This window comes from Oryctolagus cuniculus, chromosome 12 (assembly GCF_964237555.1).
Source record: "Oryctolagus cuniculus chromosome 12, mOryCun1.1, whole genome shotgun sequence".
In the NCBI taxonomy this organism is placed as follows: domain Eukaryota; kingdom Metazoa; phylum Chordata; class Mammalia; order Lagomorpha; family Leporidae; genus Oryctolagus; species Oryctolagus cuniculus.
In genome coordinates this window covers 63,882,541-63,901,696 of record NC_091443.1, presented here as the reverse complement: position 1 = coordinate 63,901,696, position 19,156 = coordinate 63,882,541, and the positions used below count along the sequence as shown (strand labels likewise).

General features: G+C 51.9%; 1 protein-coding gene across 6 annotated transcripts; it reads left to right on the top strand.

Annotated features, from left to right (window-relative positions):
• The first annotated feature begins 1,863 nt into the window (after positions 1 to 1,863).
• RMDN3 (regulator of microtubule dynamics 3) lies at positions 1,864 to 18,737 on the top strand. Of its 6 annotated transcripts, none has more exons than XM_002717788.5 (13): positions 1,864 to 1,962; positions 2,313 to 2,506; positions 4,501 to 4,693; positions 6,185 to 6,328; positions 12,696 to 12,969; positions 13,678 to 13,780; positions 16,135 to 16,195; positions 17,027 to 17,102; positions 17,192 to 17,269; positions 17,458 to 17,556; positions 17,742 to 17,795; positions 17,898 to 17,978; positions 18,107 to 18,737. In XM_002717788.5, exons 2-13 carry the CDS (start codon positions 2,320 to 2,322, stop codon positions 18,158 to 18,160), a joined length of 1,404 nt encoding a protein of 467 aa, XP_002717834.1. In that variant the 5' UTR covers positions 1,864 to 1,962; positions 2,313 to 2,319; the 3' UTR covers positions 18,161 to 18,737. The 6 variants fall into 6 exon arrangements, with proteins under 6 accessions (XP_002717834.1, XP_051678463.1, XP_069910103.1 ...); XM_051822503.2 differs by having other exon boundaries at positions 17,874 to 17,978; XM_051822504.2 differs by lacking the exon at positions 2,313 to 2,506 and having other exon boundaries at positions 1,870 to 1,962; positions 17,874 to 17,978.
• Positions 18,738 to 19,156: the final 419 nt, after the last annotated feature.

Sequence of the window (19,156 nt, the reverse complement as noted above, 5' to 3'; positions counted from 1 at the left end):
GCTTTTCTTCTTAACAATGTTGCTTTGATTCCTTTTTTTTTTTTTTTTTTGACAGGCAGAGTCAATGAGAGACAGCGAGACAGTGAGAGAGAGAGAGAGACAGAGAGAAAGGTCTTCCTTCTGTTGGGTTGCTTTGATTCTTAACAATGTACCTCTACACTCAAGTGTGTAAACTATCTCCCAGTTAGAAGGTAAATGCATACAAGAGAGTCAAGAATTTGGGGAGGACTGGCCTAGATGGTTCGGCTGTTGCTAAAGTCAATTTTCACTTGTAAGCAATGTTGATAAAATTGGAATTATAGTCCATAGTTTCTTTACCTGCTTTTTTTTTTTTTTAAAGATCTATTTATTTGAAAGTCAGAGTTACAGAACAGAGGGAGAGACAGACAGAGATCTTCCATCTGCTGGTTCACTCTCCAAATGGCTGCAATGAAACCAGGAGCCAGGAGCTTCTTCCAGATCTTCCTTGTGGTTTGCCGGGGCCCAAGGACTTCAGCCATCCTCTGCTGCTTTTCCCTGGTCATTAGCAGGGAGCTGGATAGGAAGTAGAGCAGCTGGAACATGGACAGGTGCCCATGTGGGATGTCCGTGTGGGGGGTAAAGCTGCCACTTGCAATGCCGGTGTCCCTTATGGACACCGGTTCAAGTCCCTGCATCAGCGTGGGAGACCCGGAAGAAGCTCCTGGCTCTGGCCTTTGGGGCCATTTGGGGAGTGAATCAGCAGTTGGAAGACCTCTCTCTCTCTCTGCCTCTCTGTAACTCTGCCTTTCAAATAAATAAATCTTAAAGAAAAAGGCAGTTGCACAAAGTCACAAGAGTGATATGGACCATACAGTGATCTGTGAGGGGCAGGGGTCGACATGCACCGTGGTTATGCAGACATTTGCTGACCCCGTGTCTGGCTGGAGCCTCTGCCCCCCTTCGGATCCAGCTCCCTGCTAATGCACCTGGGACTGCAGCAGGTCATAGTCCAAGGATTCAGGACCTTGCCATCCATGTGGGAGACTAGATGGAGTTCCTGGCTCCTGGCTTTAGCCTGGCCCAGCCCTGGCTGTTGTGGGCATTTGGGAAGTGAACCAGCCAGCGGAAGATCTCTCTCTCTCTCTCTCTCACTCTGCCTTTCGAATTAGAAAACAAAACCAAAACCAAAAAACTATGGGCCACTGGTGGACACACAAAAAAACTGATTAAAACACATTATAAATAAAACACAAACATCCCCAATGACATTCAAACCGGTTTAAGCAACCGGATGTCAAGTTTCAGCCTCACCCCAAATCGCTATCATTAGGGAAATAAATTTCACAGATCCTATCCATTCTGGAAACGGACATTTCCAATTCCGTTCCTGGGTAAGGTACAACGCAGCGACGCTAGGCCCCAGACTGACGGCTCGGCGCTGGCCGTGCGCTGCTGAGCGGAGGCTCAAGTGCCAGCTGGCGGGAGCCGGCCCTCCGGACTCGGGCCGCCGCGAAAACCAGCCACAGGCGCGGCCGTCCGTCCTCGGTAAAAACCCACACGCTATTAAATTAAGCCGAAATGGACCGAAGTCCGAACGGCGATGCTGAGGGAGGCGAGCGAAGGGGTCGCGGTAGGCAGGAGCGGGACTGTGCGGGGCACAGGTGGCTGGTGGGGCTGAGGAAAGCGGACGTCGGCTCGGCCAGACCGCGGGCTTCCTGCTCCAGCACCGGCCAAGTCGTCCTCTAGCTCCCTCCGCCTTCCTTCTCCCCCAGCCCTTCCCTCCTCCGCGGTTTCTCTTTCCCGCTCCCCGCAGACCACACCCCTCTGGCCGGCCCGAGACCCCGCCCCCCGGGGAAAAGTCCGGGCTGGAGGCGGAGCCTCGTGAGGTCATCTCCCTGCGCCTTCCTACGGTGAGTGGAGCTCGTGGCGCCGTCTCATTGACGTCGCGGTCATTGACAGCGTGAGGCAGCGGCGGCTGCTGCCATGGTGGTTGGCGGCCGGGTAAGGGTCGAGTTGATCTCCTGCCGGGCTAGGGGACGCCGGGGAAGCCAGGCGTTTGCAGCCAGGGAGGCGGGTTGTTGCTTGCAGCGTCCTGAGGCTGACTACGCAGGAGGAGGACTCTGTGGTCTGGGTCAAGGGGTGTGTTGGATGGGGGGCTCCGTTTGGGCTGGGTGAGGGGCGCAGTAGTCAGACCCAGGGACTGGCGGAGCATTAGGATCCGGATAAGGGTGAGGGTAGTCGGGAGTTCAGGGTCTGGGCGAGGGGAGTCTCCTGGAGTGGGTGGCCCAGGCTCACGAATCTCCCTCCTCCTCCCCTGCCTGCCTGCTCCCGGTGGCTTTCGCGGGCTGCAGGTGCAACATGTCTAGACTGGGGGCTCTGGGCGGCGCCCGGGCCGGGCTGGGACTGCTGCTGGGCGCCGCCGCCGGCTTTGGATTCCTGTGCGTCCTTTACAGCCGGCGGTGGAAACGGACTCAGCGCCATGGCCGGAGCCAGAGCCTGCCCAACGCCCTGGACTACGGGCGGACTCCAGAGCCTGGACGCCAGGGTAGGAGACCCAGGCCGCTGCAGACTGACGGGCCTGGAGGCAGGGGGAGGGAGGGGCTGCCCGAGGCTTGCACTTTCTTGGAAAACTCATTGAAAAGGAAATCTGTCCTCTCGCTCCGCGGTGCTCTTTCCTCTATGCAGTGGCTAAAGTGAAAAGGCGGCTTCGCTTTCGCTTGTGGTTCTGGCTGCAGGGGTGCTTCTGGGCATTAAAGGCACCTGTCTGTGTTGGGTGAGGTGTGGAGCAGAGGAAGAGCCCCAAAGAAGACAAAAGGAATAGCTAACCTTGTTGGAATTAAAAGTCTGGATATTGATATTCTCCGAGGAAACTCGGAGGCAAATACGTTTTTTAACTTTCTTAGGAGGAAACTGAGATTGATAAAGATTGTGTAACTTTTCTGAGGTCATCACAGAGTAAGTGAAGTGGCAAGGTTGGGCCCTCTCACCTGGTGCAGTGGACTTGCCACAGCCTGGAGCTGGGCACGCACGCTTCATGCAATTGAAGTGGAAGGTGCTGGAAGTCAGCCACGGCTGAAATGAGTAGTGCTCTTAGTTTTGCAAAACTTCGCACTCACTGGTGTGAGCCAAGCATCTACGACCGGTTCAAGGCCGCTGCCCTCCCCTCCCCCCACCCTTTCACCTTGGTGTGATGGGGGAGCGCTAAATCATCTCGCCCTGTGTTAATTGGGAATGAGTGTTTCCTCTAATCCATCTCACCTGGTTTGGAAGCGGCTTTAGAGTCAGCATCCGATTGCAGCCGCTGCCAGCGTTCTGTAAGCTGGCGGTAACCCAGTATTGCAAGGGTGCTGGTCTTGCCTGTCCCTTCCGTGGGATTTGTTTGCACTTCAGCAGTTTTTCCTCTACTCAGATCAGGAGAGAGTAGCCCCCTTGCCAGCGATCTCTCTTGCTCTGCATTGTTGAACATTGCTGGGTGTGTATTGTAGGCTGGCCTCAATTGTTACTGGATTTCCTTTATGCTTGCCTGGACACCCTTGAACTTGTGTGTCTTGCTCCTCTGGTTTTTTCTGGTTTTACGTTTTCCAGTCGCCATAGGCAGCTGCTAGCATTTCACTGCTGGAATTTACTGACCCCTGGATCCAGCGTCGGGGCAGTGGGGCTTGGTCGTGGCGTCTGGAGCGGCTTGGATGGACTTTCTCCAGGGCAGCTTTCTCTTTGCTCCTCTCTCATATCATTAAATGAGGCTGTCAGGAGCTCAGTTTTCCTTGTTCTGTTGAAGTGAGAGATGAGAATGTGGGTGCGCTGTGTGACTTTTGCAGTTTGGTGCGGGATTGATGGCCTGGTGTTTGGCCATCAGTAAGGTAAGGTCGTGTGAAGAAACTCGAGCAGAGCGGCTGCCCTTCCTCTAGGTGCTGGACTCCTGAAGCGTTTCACCTTATCTGCCATCTTGCACAGCCTTGCTCAAGGACCCCGGCGTGCAAGGCTCTAGGAGCGGAGGGCTCTTGTTTAGAAATTGGGGCCTTCTGGCCGGCGCCGCAGCTCACTAGGCTAATCCTCCGCCTTGCGGCGCCGACACACCGGGTTCTAGTCCCGGTTGGGGCGCCGGATTCTGTCCCGGTTGCCCCTCTTTCAGGCCAGCTCTCTGCTGTGGCCCGGGAGTGCAGTGGAGGATGGCCCAAGTGCTTGGGCCCTGCACCCCATGGGAGACCAGGATAAGTACCTGGCTCCTGCCGTCGGATCAGCGCAATGCGCCGGCCGCAGCGGCCATTGGAGGGTGAACCAACGGCAAAGGAAGACCTTTCTCTCTGTCTCTCTCTCTCTCACTGTCCACTCTGCCTATCAAAAAAATAAAAAAAAAAAAATAAAAAAAATTGGGGCCTTCATCTTTTTCTGGGTAGTTGGGTGGGACTTGTTACCCTGACGTCGCCGTGAATGTCTGCTCACTGCTGAGGCTCGGGGTCTTCTCTACATTGCACTGCCATGTGACGGGAGCCTTCTGGAAGGCTGGGGCGTCACGGCCTCCTGTTCCCGTTCCTGCAGCGATGCTGCTGCGGGCCATCCCAGGGGAGGCTGGCGATGCTGCGGCGCTGCCCGGCCCGGCGCAGGGAGGGCAGGAGAAGGTGCTGGACCGCCTGGACTTCGTGCTGAACAGTCTGGTGGCGCTGCGGCGGGAGGTGGAGGAGCTGAGGAGCAGCCTGCAGGGACTGGCGGGGGAGATCGTTGGGGAGGTCCGGTGAGTACGCGGCCTTCTCGTCTGCTTTGTCTCCTACCTCCCAGCGTCCTCTTGCCCTTTGGACTTTTTAAGCCGAGGTGTGTTCCGGCCTTTGCTGTCTGTCTCTAAGGAAGAAGCCAGTTGGGTAACCGCCAAGCTAAGTTGTGGGGAAGCTGTGCGTTGGGTGCCTTACATTGCATACGCTGCTTCTGGGCCTTCAGGGTCTGTTGTGATGGCTGCAACCTTTGTACTGCCTAATCCAGTCCACCCACGCGGCTGGCCCAGGAGCTGCCGCTCTCACTGTCGTAGTGTGGAGGCCCAGGATTTTCTGTTCTTGGCCTTTCCCTCCTTAGATGATTATTTGAGCAGAGTTTACAGAGTAGTGGAGAGGAGGAGACAGAGCTTCCGTCCACTGGGTCACTCCACAAATGGCCTCAACAGCTGGAGCTGGGCTGGTCTGAAGCCAGGAGCTTCATCTGGGTCTTTCATGTGGGTGGCAGGGGCCCAAGGACTTCGGCCATCTTATGCTGCAGAGAGCTGGATCAGAAGTAGTTGAGACTTGAACCAGTGCCCAATTTTTTTTAATTAATTAATTTATTTATTTATTTATTTTTAAATAGTTGAAAGGCAGAGACAGATCTTCCAGCCACCGGTTCACTCTGCAAATGGCTGCAATAGCCAAGGCTGGGCTGGGCTGGGCTGGGCTGGAGGCAGACCCAGCCTCGAACAAGTGCTCCAATAAAGCTGTGCTTGAATCTGCTGCTTCCTGACACCGACCCTTGTTCTTGGCACTCTTATTTTTTTTTTTAAGATTTATTTATTTGAAAGTCAGAGTTACACAGAGAGAGGTCTTCCATCCACTGGTTCACTCCTGAATTGGCCTCAGTGGCTGGAGCTGAACTAATCTGAAGCCAGGAGCTTCTTCCAGGTCTCCCACGTGGATGCAGGGACCCAAAGATTTGGGCCATCTTCTTCTGCTTTTCCAGGCCATAGCAGAGAGCTGGATCAGAAGTGGAGATGTTGGGTCTTGAACCGGTGCCCGTATGGGATGCCGGCACTGCAGGCGGTGGCTTTACCTGCTACACCACGGTGCTGGCCCCATTGGCCCTCTTTTTTAAAATATTTATTTGAAAGACAGCATTAGAGAGAGTGAGGGTAGGGGAGAGACAGATCTTCTGTCCATTGGTTCACTCCCCATATAACCTCATTGGCCAGAGCTGAGGCGGACTGAAGCCAGGAGACTGGAACTCCATCTGGGTCTCCCACATGGCTGCAGGGGCCCAAACACTTGGGCCATTTGCTGCTGCTTTCCCAGGAGCACTAGGAGGGAGCTGGATTGGAAGTAGAGCTGCTGGGATTCAACTGGTGCCCACGTGAGATGCTCACGTTGCGGGCAGCTGCTTAACCCAATGCACCGGCTCCCCTTGGCCCTTCAATGAGCAGCAGCAGTGAGAGGCACGCCCATGGCAAGCAGAGGGGCTGAGTGGAGCTTTGAAATTGCGTATTTTCCAGATCGCACATGGAGGAGACTCAGAGAGTGGCTCGGCGGCGAAGGTTCCCGTTTGCCCGGGAGAGGAGCGACTCCACTGGCTCCAGCTCTGTCTACTTCACGGCCTCCTCGGGGGCCACGTACACAGATGCAGAGAGTGAAGGCGGGTAAGTTGCCGCTCCTGGGGCAGCTGTGGCTGCGGCCAGCTGGTAGAAGTATTACTCAGTTCAAACTGAACTGCTGTCATTCATTGTTGGAATAAGGTGAGGCCATAAAACAAATTCTGAAGAGTTGAAGACAACAAAATCCCACCCAACTGATGTAATTTAGGCAAAGGGTGTTGTTAACAGTGGCTAGTGCTTGCATCTGTTTTCCTGAGTCTGCTTTTCTCCAGGTACTCTGGTAGACTTTCTAGTATTTTGGGTATTTGTCATGGCTTTGAAGGCATTCCTTTCATTTAACTTTTTTTTTTTTGAGATTTATTTTATTTATTTGAAAGACAGAGTTACAGAGAGAGAGGTCTTCAATCTGCTGGTTCACTCTCCAGGTGGCTGCAACAGCCAGAGCTGCACCAGCTAGAGCTGCGCTGATCTGAAGCCAGGAGCCAGGAGCTTCCTCCAGGTCTCCCACGCTGGTGCAGGGGCCCAAGGACTTGGGCCATCCTCTACTGCTTTCCCAGGCCACAGCAGAGAGCTGGATGGGAAGTGGATTAGCCAGGACTAGAACCGGTGCCCATGTGGGATGCCGGCACTTCAGGTCAGGGCTTTAACCTGCTACGCCACAGTGCCAGACCCTTATTTAACATTTTTATTATTTTATTTGAAAGGCAGGCAGAAAGAGATCTTCCATCTGCTTCTTAACTCCTCAACGCCCTGAACAGCCAGGCCTGGGCCAGGTTGAAGCCAGGAGCCTGGAACTCAGTCTAGATCTCCCACATGGATGGCAGGGACCCAAGTCCTTGAGTCATCACTGCTGCCTTCCAGGGTGTGCATTAGCAGGAAGGCGGAATGGGGAAGGAGTGCAACCTGAATCTAGGGACTGGAGGGGATGTGGGCATCTCAGATGGGCTCTTAACTCCTGTGCCGACTGCTTGGCCCAGGGCCTTTGATTTTAAAACCCTAGTCCCATTTTGAGGCTTTGGTTCCGAGGGTAGTCCGATGCCGCCTGTGCAGCACCTGCCCTTGGCTGCTGCTAGCTCCTCTCGCCCTGTGGTCTGCAGGAGCTTTAGAGGCCGACCTCTCCTTGGTGGCCTCTGCTGACCCTTCTTCCTCAGAGCAGAGCGTGGAGCAGGGAACAGCCCAGCTCAGCAAAGCCAGTGACTGAGGAGCCGCCCGGAAACCAGCTGTTCCAGTGGAGTCTGCAGGCTGTCCTTGAGCTCAGCATCACATAGTGCCAGCTGGTTCCTTCTCCCTCTGGGAGGCGCTGCGGGCACCGTACAGTGTCTTCACGTCATCCTCACGGCAGCCATGACACAGGGACCGCTCGTGTTTCAGATGGAGCTTGAGGTTAGCCAGGTCTGATGGCCAGCCCGGGGTTGCACAGCTCCCAAGTGCAGACTGAGTTTACGATGAGTCCCAACAGGGCACTCAAGGCCTTTCACAGGGATCTGCAGCAAATAGCCCCGGGGAGTTCTTCCCATTGACACAGCTGCCTCGGCTCACTTTGTTCAGCCCTCGGACTTGAGTAGTCTCAGTTTTGTTTACTTGTTAGGCTGTTCTGCCTGTCTTCATCTGGTTTCCTAGGATTTTTTAATTTTTTTTTTTAAGATTTTATGTATTTATTTGAAAGACAGAGTTATACAGAGAAAAAGTGAGGCACAGAGAGAGAGAGGTCTTCATCTGCTGGTTTACTCTGCAATTGTCTGCAACAGCTGGAGCTGCGCCGATCTGGAGCCAGGAGCCAGGAGCTTCTTCTGGGTCTGTCACGCAGGTGCAGAGGCCCAAGGACTACTGCCTTCCCAGGCCTCAGCAGAGAGCGGAATCTGAAGTGGAGCAGACGGGACTCGAGCTGGTGTCCATATGGAATGCTGGCCTGCAGGCGGCGGCTTTACCCGCTATGCCACAGTGCCGGCCCCAGTTTTCTAGGATTAAGAGTAACTACTCTGCTTTCTCTGCCACTGTCAGTGGTCACCAGTGCTGGATTTGATTACTGTTCAAGTACCTTTTGAAGCAAGAAGTCTTGAGGAAGAGTGCTGGTCTCTTGTTGGTGACCACTGTGGCTTGGTCTTCTCGTCCCTACAATCTATCCTCAGGGACTAGCAGAAGAGGCCCTTTTCTGCTCAACTGACGCAGTAGCTCTGGGCCAAGAGATGATTCTAGAAGCTGTTTTTTTTTTTTTTTTTTTTTAATTTTTTTTTTTTTTTTTTTTTTTTTAATTTTTGACAGGCAGAGTGGACAGTGAGAGAGACAGAGAGAGAAAGGTCTTCCTTTGCCGTTGGTTCACCCTCCAATGGCCGCCGCTGCAGCCGGCGCACCGCGCTGATCCGATGGCAGGAGCCAGGATCCAGGTGCTTTTCCTGGTCTCCCATGGGGTGCAGGGCCCAAGCACCTGGGCCATCCTCCACTGCACTCCCTGGCCATAGCAGAGAGCTGGCCTGGAAGAGGGGCAACCGGGACAGAATCCGGCGCCCCAACCGGGACTAGAACCCGGTGTGCCGGCGCCGCAAGGTGGAGGATTAGCCTATTGAGCCACGGCGCCGGCCTAGAAGCTGTTTTGAGAGCAGGAGGCAAAAATCTAAAAAAAAAATTTATAGATTTGAAAGGCAGAGTGACAGAGAGAGACAGACACCAATCTGTTCTCTGCTTCACTCCCCAATTTGCTGAAACAGCAGGGCTGGGCCAGGCTGAAGCCAGGAACTCCATCTGAGTCTCCCATGTGGGTAGCAGGGGCCTGAGCACTTGGACCTCCCTCTATTGCCTTCCCAGGCACATTAACAGGGAGCTGGATTGAAAGTGAAGCAGCTGGCACTCAAACCAGCACTCTGATAAGGGATGCTAGCATCCCAAGTAGCAGCTTAAACTGTCCTACAATGTCTGCCCCCAAAATCAATTTGACACATCTGGATTCAAAAGAGAGGAAGGGGCCGGTGCTGTGACATAGTAGCTAAAGCCGCTGCTTGCAGTGCCGGCATCCCATATGGGCACCGGTTTGAGTCCCACCTATTCCACTTCTGATCCAGCTTTCTGCTATGACCTGGGAAAGCAGTAGAAGATGGCCCAAGTCCTTGGGCTCCTGCACCCGCATGGAAAACCCAGAAGCAGCTCCTGATCTCCAGCTGTTGAGGCCAATTGGGGAGTGAACCAGTGGATGGAAGATCTCTCTCTCTCTCTCTCTCTCTCTGTAACTGACTTTAAAATAAATAAATCGTTAAAAATAGGTGACAGTAGACATTTGAGACTTACAAAATTCCTTTACAACCCAAGTAAGCAGCTCACACAGGTGGGGAATTGATGTTTGGACATTGTAAGGAGGTAGATGGGTCCATAGCTCTGCCAAAGATTAGCATACACAACTCAAGCTCTCACTGATGATTTTAAAGACTGTACAAACTTCTGGAGTCGGCAAGGGCCAGAGTGGTTAGCCCTGGAAGTTTGTGGGTGCTTCAGTGAGGTATTCACTGGGACAAGAGCCACAGGGAGGTGTGTAGGGCTGCCAGCCACCTGTGATGAGGCATAGAGAGTGGTTGCAGCGGGCTCAGCTCCTGAGCCAGTCTCAGGGTATGTGAAGGTCAGTGGTGGTACAAGATTACCTTAAGTGGCTGGTATCTGAAACAGTGGGTATGGTGAATAATTTGTTGCTATGGACGATGCCACATGGAGAGAATTCTGGGAAGAATCCACACACTCTGACAGAACTTTGTGCATGTGGGCCTTGAGGAAGGAGAGTTGCTTTGAAGGGTGAAGGGGGTGAGGTGGTCTTGTATTTGAAAGGGAGAGAGCAGATCTCCCACCACTGGTTCACTCCTATGTGCCTCCAACAGCTGGGGTTGGGCTGGTTCAGGCTGAAGCCAGGAGCTCAGCCTGGGTCTCCCACGTGGATGGAAGAACCCAAGTGCTTGAGCTGTCGCAGGTTGTGCGTTAGCAGGGAGCTGGACTCAGGGGTGGGGCCAGGGCTTGAGCACAGGCACTCTGATATGGCAGGCAGGCAGACCAAGTCACATCTTAACTGCTGCACCCAACACCCACCCCTAACTTTTATTTGCAAGGCAGAGGCAAACAGCTCCCATTCGTTGGTTCACTCCACAAATGCCCGCAATAACTGGAGCGGAGAGGAGGCCAAAGCTGGGAGGCAGGAGCTCAATCCAGTCTCCCCGCGTGAGTGATGCAGGCACTGTGCCGTCATCCACAGGAGTGGCAAGCTGGATGGGAAGCTTGGAGCAACCGAGACTCGAGCTGGCACTGATAAGAGAAGCAGGTGTCCCACGCTGCCTGTGGGTTCTCCTTAAGGAATGGAATCAGCAGCTTGCCACTCTTGCCCAGAGTCCCTGGGTCTCTGGCCCACTTTGGAAGTGTGAGCCGCCTCAGTTCATGGGCCTGCAGGGCCTTGTTAAAGCTCCCTGCTCTTCCTCGGCAGCTCTCAAAGCCTTCCAGTCTGTTAAAAGGGCTGCCCCCTCTCTGGTGAATTTCCTCAAGGGCTGAGTTGGCAGTTCAGGGGGTCGGTGTGAGAATGGGATGGCGTGTGATGAATCTCTTCTGGCCCTGGAAGCCCATGGGGTGCACCTGTTGCACTGGGGCACAGCTCCTTGAGGTGGCCCTGGGTCCTCGCTGTGCCTGCCTCACATGGCTCAGCTCCCACTGTGTGCCAGCAGGTCCTTCCTGCTCCTTGGCTATTAAGTCCTGCCTTTAGGACCCAGAGGGAAGGCAGTGTTGCAGGACTTCCATTCTGGCTCAGCTGCCCTGGGAGCCTGCTGATGCCTGTGTTCCTGCAGGGCGAAGAGCTGTGGATTTTTCCTGTGAGAGCTGGAGGCACGGAGAGAGACTCTTGCTCGAATTCCTGATGGGCTAAAGCTGCCTTCAAGCCAGCAGGGAATAGGGTGTCCCTCTAGCAGAGGGAGAGCCTGAGGTGCAAGGTCTCTGCTCCAGATAAACTACTCGCCCACTTGGCCTTTGGGCCTGGCTGGGCGGAGCCGAGCGGTTGGAGGCTCCCGTTCAGGGTAGGCCTGTGAACTTGGTTGAGTTTGTCTAGGCTGCCCCTCAGCACCCAGTTGGTTATGAAATCTGGTGCCACTTTCCTTGTCCCTCCTGTTTCTCAAGTGTTAGTGTTAACCGCTAGCGGGGAAAGAGACTCGTAGATAACCTCTCGGAAAGCAAGGTTAAGGCAGGAAGGTTGCAAGTCCCCTGCAGATTCTTGTAGATGTTCCCGGCGCCCCCTTTCAGACTGGAAGCTCCTCTAAAGAAGCAGTCGGCGTGCACCGACTGGGCGCCGGGTTTGCTGGCTCACCTGGTGCCTTCCAGAGTCAGTGTCTCCTACAGCCTGTCTCTGGCTTTCTGGATGAGCGCGCGCTTTTGTGGGCAACATTCAGCCATAGTTTAGGCTGTCTTATGTTGACTTTCTCTGGTCTCTCCTCCAGCCCTAGGAAGCCTGTCCTTATCTCTCATTCCAGGGAGGAGAGCGCACCCCAAGATGGCCCTGTGGTCCTCCCCGTGCTTCAGCCCTGACGGAGCCTGCTCACTCAGCCTGGAGGCCTCTCTCCTGTCTGCTTCTGGCCCCTGAAGTCCTACCTTATCCCCTGCTCAGTTCTTGTCTTGATTTACTATCCAGACCAGCTGCTGTTAGAGGCCGAGATCCAAGAGAAACTTGGCTTCCGTTTTTGGGGGCCCCTAGGAATCACCTTACTCATGGCAGCCCCAGAGAAGCCTTCCGGGGTGGGGGGGGAGTGTTTCCTCCTCTTTGGCTTTCAGCTAGAGTGGTCCCTACCATGCTCATCTTTAAGTTCCCAAGTGCTGCTCCTGTTTGGGTTTCAGTCCGGTTGTTTACTCAGGTCAGAGGTACAAGCTGAATTGAGAAAGTGGATTATGTGTGGCTGCCTTGGCCTCTGGGGCTGGCATCCACCCATGTTGGTTTTGGCAGGTGCCTTGGGCTGATAAAGCAAAAACGATGAACAAATCCTTAGCCTGGTGATCAGTCTAGCTCAGATGAGCTCCACTTACATCTTAAGGTTTTTATCTTAAAGCATTTCTATTTATAAAAAATGTTTCCTAATTATACATTAAAAGATAAAGGAAGTTTTTTCCTCTGCTCTTTGAAATTGACTGGCAGCATTTTGTATGTATCTTCCTGGGCACTGTGGCTTTTTTTTTTTTTTTTTTTTTTTTTTTTTTTTTGGCAGATTTGGTTGTAGCTAAGAGGGGGTTCTCACCTTGGCCCTGACAGGCTGGTTACTGTTCCTCTCCTGGCTCATTTTCCCAGCCCATAGTCCCATAGAAAGTTTCCTTTGAAGATTGGTACCTGCCCTGAAGAGGGAGGAGAGATTCTTGTCTTGTGCTCTGTACAGAGTGCCACATGGAGTACCTGTCACTTATCTCTCTCTGCCAGTTACACAACAGCCAATGCCGAGTCTGACTATGAGCGGGACTCTGACAAGGACAGCGAGGACGGGGAGGATGAAGTGAGCTGTGAGACTGTGAAGATGGGGAGAAGGGATTCTCTGGAGCTGGAAGTGGAGGCAGAGGCAGCTTCGGGTCCTGCTGGAGACGCCTCGGACCTGGAGGATGTCCTGCCACTCCTGCAGCAGGCGGACGAACTGCACTTGGGCAGTGAGCAGAGCAAGCGAGAAGGCTTCCAGCTGCTGCTCAACAACAAGCTGGTGGTGAGGCCCCAGCTGCCGGCTGCTGCTCCCCCCCCCCCCCCCGGCTCTGACCTGCAGGGGACATGGGGAGGGAAACAAGGGTTTAGATGGCTGTCACCCGGGTTGTATATCTTCCCCCTGGAAGCCCAGCATGGACCCTGGAGACTGTCCCAGAGCTTCCTCTTCTGGGGAGGAGGAGCTAGAACTCTGCCTTCTGTAAAGGACTGCAAAAAGACCTTGACCTCTCACTGTGGGGGCAGGGAGGGGAGTGGGAAAAACTGGAGTCTCCCCTCCTCCCCATTCGGTTTCCCTTGAGGCAGAGCACAAGCTGCCTGCCCAACTTGAAATTTCCACAAGGAACAGCTGTATAGGGCATTCAGCCAGTTCTCTCCTTCTCGGGTTCACTGACAAAATTTATGTCTACCCATGAATAAGTGACCCCATCCCCCAGGTCACCTTTCCCTTGTCTTGGGCGGTTCCACTTTTCATGTCACCAAAAGCTACCTCTTGCTGTGCCTGTCGTCTTGGGGCTGACCTTTCCTCCTGGCAGTATTTGAAGGCCAGGATGCCCTCACCCCGCAATTGTGCAAGCTGTTGGCTTGAGACAATGTGTCATCAGGGAAAAGCTGGGCTCAGGGGCTGGCCTGCTGTCCCAGATTGTAATACATTGGCTTGGAAGGCAGGGTGCGGAGGGAAAAGGGGTCTCAACCCTTTCTGTTTGGTTTGCAGTACGGAAGCCGGCAGGACTTCCTCTGGCGCCTGGCACGAGCCTACAGTGACATGTGTGAGCTCACTGAGGAGGTGAGCGAGAAGAAGTCCTATGCCCTGAATGGTAAGTGTGGGCAGGTGCCTGGTGGGAAGATGACTGTGGAGGGGTGCGTGGGACGGGGAAATCACCCTTAGGGCAGCTGTGGTTCAGTTTTGAGAGACAAGCTCTATCCTCTCCAGGAAGGACTTTGCTTCCTCCCGGGATGGAGAGCAGACACATCTTGTCTCTGTACACGGTGACTAACACAGGGACACATGTTTTCGTGGGTTGTGTCACATTAGCATTATTTTCTGTTCTCATTCTCCCGATTACAAAGAGGGGGCTGAACTGTCTGTCTTAACCAAGATTCCTAAGTAGCAGTAAAACCCATCTGGGGTTAAGTCACAGAAGCTATGGGGCAGGTGTTGTAAGAATGTAATGAGTGGGCTGTTGCTAATCCTCCGCCTGCGGCGCCGGAACACCGGGTTCTCGTCCCAGTTGGGGTGATGGATTCTGTCCCGGTTGCCCCTCTTCCAGGCCAGCTCTCTGCTGTGGCCCAGGGAGTGCAGTGGAGGATGGCCCAAGTGCTTGGGCCCTGCACCTGCATGGGAGACCAGAAGAAGCACCTGGCTCCCTGGCTTTGGATCAGAGTGGTGTGCTGGTCACAGCGGCCATTGAGGGGTGAACCAACGGTAAAGGAAGACCTTTCTCTGTTTCTCACTGTCCACTCTGTCAAAAAAAAAAAAAAAAAAAAGAAAAGAAAAAAGAATGTAATGAGTGGAGTGTGTGCAGTGAGCACCCAAGAGAGAATTTGGGAAGTTACTGCTAGCTTGTTCCCGAGATCCACTTGACAAGTCCCTGGAAGGTGGGGTGCACCTGCAGAGTCAGGCTCAGAGCTTGACCTTGTCATAAGAGGATCTTAGAACTTCAAAAAGTTAACTAAAGTGGATTTGTCTACTTTCATCAGTACAGTCTTAGAAATGTTACTGAAATTTTAATACTGTGAATCTGACAACACTTAAAGATCCGCATTCTAAACACTTGTAGAATTCAGTTGATAAAGAAAAAAGATGTAGCTTTTATTGATACCCTCAGAAATCCTTGTTAAGTCTTAACAAAGGGTGTTTAATTATTGTGTAAGTTTCTGCTTGCCCTCTTGAGCTCCAGGTCTTAGGATTCCCATCAGGTTTTGAGCTGATATTTGGACTGCTGGGTAACAATAACCTGTTCTTTGTCTCAATCATTGCCATTTCTTACTGATCACCAGAATGAACCCTGAAGGCAGAGGTGGGGATGTGGTTTGAGGAACAGGCAGAGCCAGCACCAGCACCCTGGCTTCCTGGGTTTAGCACCCCTGGGCACAGTACTCTATTGCTTGAGGTCAGGTGACTATCAAAGTATCTCTGAAGGCCCTACTCAGGGATTGTGACCTTGAAAAACCAGCCTATGGGTCTAAAGTTCATTTTGTTCTATCTCTAGAGGCTGGGATCGGAGGCAGTGTCTACACAGCACTGTCTGCCTAGACTGGCAGGAACTGGTTGCTTCATCCTTCCCTAGTTCCCTAATGAGATAGTACTTTGAAGGAGACAGAAATCCCGAGTCAAAGTCCCTCACTGGTGGAGATTTTGTTTGGGAAGGAATCCATCACCTCATCAGCTGTCCTAAAAATGTACCTGCTGTATAGATAATCAGCCGTAATTACCATCAAATATGAGATGGGTCAGGTTAGCCAGCCACCACACCAACCATCCCAGCTGTGCCATGTTCCTTGTGTTCCCCTATGAGACCTGTTTTTATTTAAGGAGATGTCCCATTTTGTAATGTGTTCTTTTCTCCACTGTGTGAGCATGATGGCTCTGGGCTGGTTCTTGAATTGCAGCCTCTTTACTCCACAGGTTCCTTGTGGGAGCCGTGATTTCTCCATGTTAGTCTTTAGTGCATAGAAAATTTGGGTAAGGTTAGCAAAAACTGTTTCTGGTCAGATCCCTGTTCATTGGGCTCTTGTGAAGTAGTTTTAGCTTAGAGGCATGATTCATGTTCTTGGATTTCAAAGCTGTGAGCCTTCTCCCCAGTCAAGTGCATTTGTAGCTGGAATTTCAGTTTGAGGGGTTAATGGATGTCCTGAAGTCATGTCACAACCCTCCAGAGTAAGGTCAGGGAGTTTCTTTTTGCCGTTGGGGTCTATACATTTGAAATGATAAAATCTACTTCATGCGTATCAAGTGGTGCTTGTAGCTGGGGCTGCTGCTGTGACACTGGATGGCCAAAGCAGAAATCCCATGAAACTGAATGCAGCTTGCTTTCTGCTCAAGTTCATGACTGTTTCCAAACGAGTCCAAGTTGGGTGTGGACTGGTGAGAGCTAAAGCAGTCATTTTCCCAACAGCCCTTCTGTGGAAGTATACCCGTGCCAACTCTGGATCTACCTTTGTTCTACAGGAAAAGAAGCAGCAGAGGCCGCCCTGGAGAAGGGGGATGAGTGTGCTGTGTGTCACCAGTGGTAATGACACCCTTGGGTTCTGGGCAGAGCCAGCAAGAGCCACAGGCGAGCCCTGTCTTTGCCCTGGCCATAGAGCATTCACTAGCGGGACCAGCAGAGGGCGCTCTAGCCTGTGTCTTTCAAAGGCTTCACACTATTCTCACCCTCACCCCCCTCCACCCCCAACCTGGGACCAAGGAAGTCTTATCTGGGAGGGGAGTTCCTTGGGGGTGAGGTGTGGAGGGGGAGTGTAAGCTTTTTTTTCTGCTGCGGCTTAGAGAACTGAGTAACTGTCTACGAGTCATTCTAGCTACAGAATTGGTGGGTTCTTGGCTCCTCAGGGTAGCTGGGACAGTTTGCAGCTCCCTTGTTCTGCACACGCACTCCTTGCCTCCAGCTGCTGTCCCTGGCTCATGATGGACCTTGGCTTCTTTGCTTGATTGGCATCAGGGAAAGTGGATGTGAGTTCACCCCTAGGAAGTTCACTGGTCCTCCCAAGTCCCAGTGATACACCTGTATGCATCCAAGGGTAAAGAAACCCTTTTAGTCCAGAAGATAAGCAAGAACTCCTTGTCAAGTTTTTATGACACTTGGGGCTATACTCTATTAGGGCCAGTCTGAGGGATTGGTCTGAGACCTTGTATTTCCTGTGGGGGACTCACCTAGAATATACTGGATAATGGTAAGCCTACCACTGTTTCTGAAGAATACTAGAGGGGATCATGCGTCTATGAAGATAGGGAATTCACATACAGGTAGAAATTCTGCTTCAAGCTCTAGTTGCGGGTGGAGCTAACCTTGCTGTGATAAAGCCAGTCCTTGTCCCTGAGCTTGCTGCGGCTTCCCCCGTAGGTATGCAGTGCTTTGTGGTCAGCTGGCTGAGCATGAGGGCATCCAGAGGCGTATCCAGAGTGGCTTTAGCTTCAAGGTGAGAACAGGCTTCTAGCGCAGGTCGCCTGCTCTGTCCCAGACCCCGTGCATCTCTGGTGCCCTTTCATATCTGCACTTCCCCCTCAGGAGCATGTGGACAAAGCCATTGCTCTCCAGCCAGAAAACCCCAAGGCTCACTTTCTTCTTGGCCGGTGGTGCTACCAGGTGAGTTACATTACAGGGCTTAACGTCAGTGGTCCTGTGACGCTGATCACCTTCCTCAAATGAGCAAGGTCCTTGGTCTGGCTCAGTTGCCATTTATTTTAAATGTTCTTGTTATTGGTAGTTGACCTGTTAGACCTTAAGGTTGTTTCTTATAATCTTTTGTTTACACTTTGATCTTTTGGTGGCAGGTCTCTCACCTAAGCTGGCTAGAAAAAAAAACTGCTACAGCCTTGTTTGAAAGCCCGCTCAGTGCTACTGTACAGGATGCCCTCAATAGTTTCCTAAAGGTATCTGGGAGGGGTGGAGGGCAGCCTAAAATGCCAAGGACATTACTTAATACAAGAAATTTCTGGCATGGAGCAACTTGGTCTACACTATGGGAAATCTGGAAACCATTAAAGAGAACATAAAATCAACTCGAGCCTGACTTGGAACTGGGCACCTTACTGAAATGCATTCTTCCCTCTTTCAGGTTGAAGAACTACAGCCAGGATTTTCTAAAGCAGGAAGGGTGTATATTTCCAAGGTAAACTCACTCGCCTACTTTAACAGGGATGAACATATTCATACCCGTCTAGTCCCCAAATACTACTACTGCTCCCAGAGTTTCACTTTCATCTCTTGTCAGTGCTACAGAGAACTAGGGAAAAACTCTGAAGCTAGACGGTGGATGAAATTGGCCCTGGAGCTGCCAGATGTCACTAATGAGGTAGTATTTTTTGAAGAGCTTTCCAAATAAAATCATCACATGATCTTTTCAGGAAAGAAAATCTTCCCCTAGGAAACAAGACCGTCCTTGCACAGGCATACAGATTTAGATTTGTTTTGTCTCCCTAGGACTCGGCTTTGCAGAAGGACCTGGAAGAATTAGAAGTCATCTTAGGAGAATAACCACATTTCAAGGGCCTTCATGACTTGAGGGAAATCACAGCTTAAGGGAAAACTTTCCTTAGACCCCACTGAGATCATGAAACCAAGTGAGTGGTTTAAGGCATGTCTCAAATCCTGAGTCTGAGCACCACCGCCACCTGCCCGTCCCCAATTTGTTCTAATCTCTTGCCTCATCTGAAACTGGGGAAGTAGCTGTGACCTAGGTTTTTGCTATTATCCCCCTTAGTGAATTCTTGAAAAATCAAGATAGGTGGAGCCCTGAAGGCTGCTTGAGCTTTTCCAAATGCGGGTGAGGTGGATGAGCTTCAAAGAGCTATGGGAACAAAGCACAGGACTTGTAACGCGCTCATTTTTTTCACTGATTAATATTAAATACCTATAAATACAGTTCTAAGATACCCTATCAGGGCAAAAAGGAAGGTCAGAGCAGCCCTTGTCATCTACAACAGGGGGTCTACCTGAACTCTATGGCTGAGGGGCTGGACCACTTGACTTCCAAAGTCTTAGCAGAGGGTTTATAAGCGTTGCCTGGAATATATTTTGGTACAGACTTCAAATAAACCAAATTTGAAGTGACTGTTTTCCTTTCTCATTTATCAGCTCTTTAGGTCATTGCAGACAGGCAGAAAATTCAGCTTAAATAAGGTCTACCAGGTGTTCCTACTCCTCTCCCGTTCATTCCTAGGCCTACCAGTACAAAGCCTAATTATACATAGAAGAAAAACACTCTCCATTACTTTAGGACTGAGATGGCTTTGTAAGAACCAGCCTTTCACTCCAGAATCTGTCACTGTGGTCTTGTTATCTGAGATACCCAGAAATAGTTAAGGAACATTTTGGGTGAGATCTGGATCAGAAGTCCTAACTAGTAAAGGCAGTAAACCCTGACTTCAGGAAAATACAGTATCCTGTAAACTTAGTTACATTTAAGTTCCTGGGACATTGACAAGGTAAGAAGAAAAATATCTCAAATCCCTGAAGCACAATAATATGGGT

Bases quoted from the DNA above. Each gene is read 5' to 3' on its own strand.
- RMDN3 (XM_051822503.2), top strand. From the start codon at position 2,320: ATGTCTAGACTGGGGGCTCTGGGCGGCGCCCGGGCCGGGCTGGGACTG. The intron at 16,196-17,026 runs GTAATGACACCC...CTTCCCCCGTAG, and splicing joins TGTGCTGTGTGTCACCAGTG to GTATGCAGTGCTTTGTGGTC. The intron at 17,557-17,741 runs GTATCTGGGAGG...TCCCTCTTTCAG, and splicing joins CCCTCAATAGTTTCCTAAAG to GTTGAAGAACTACAGCCAGG.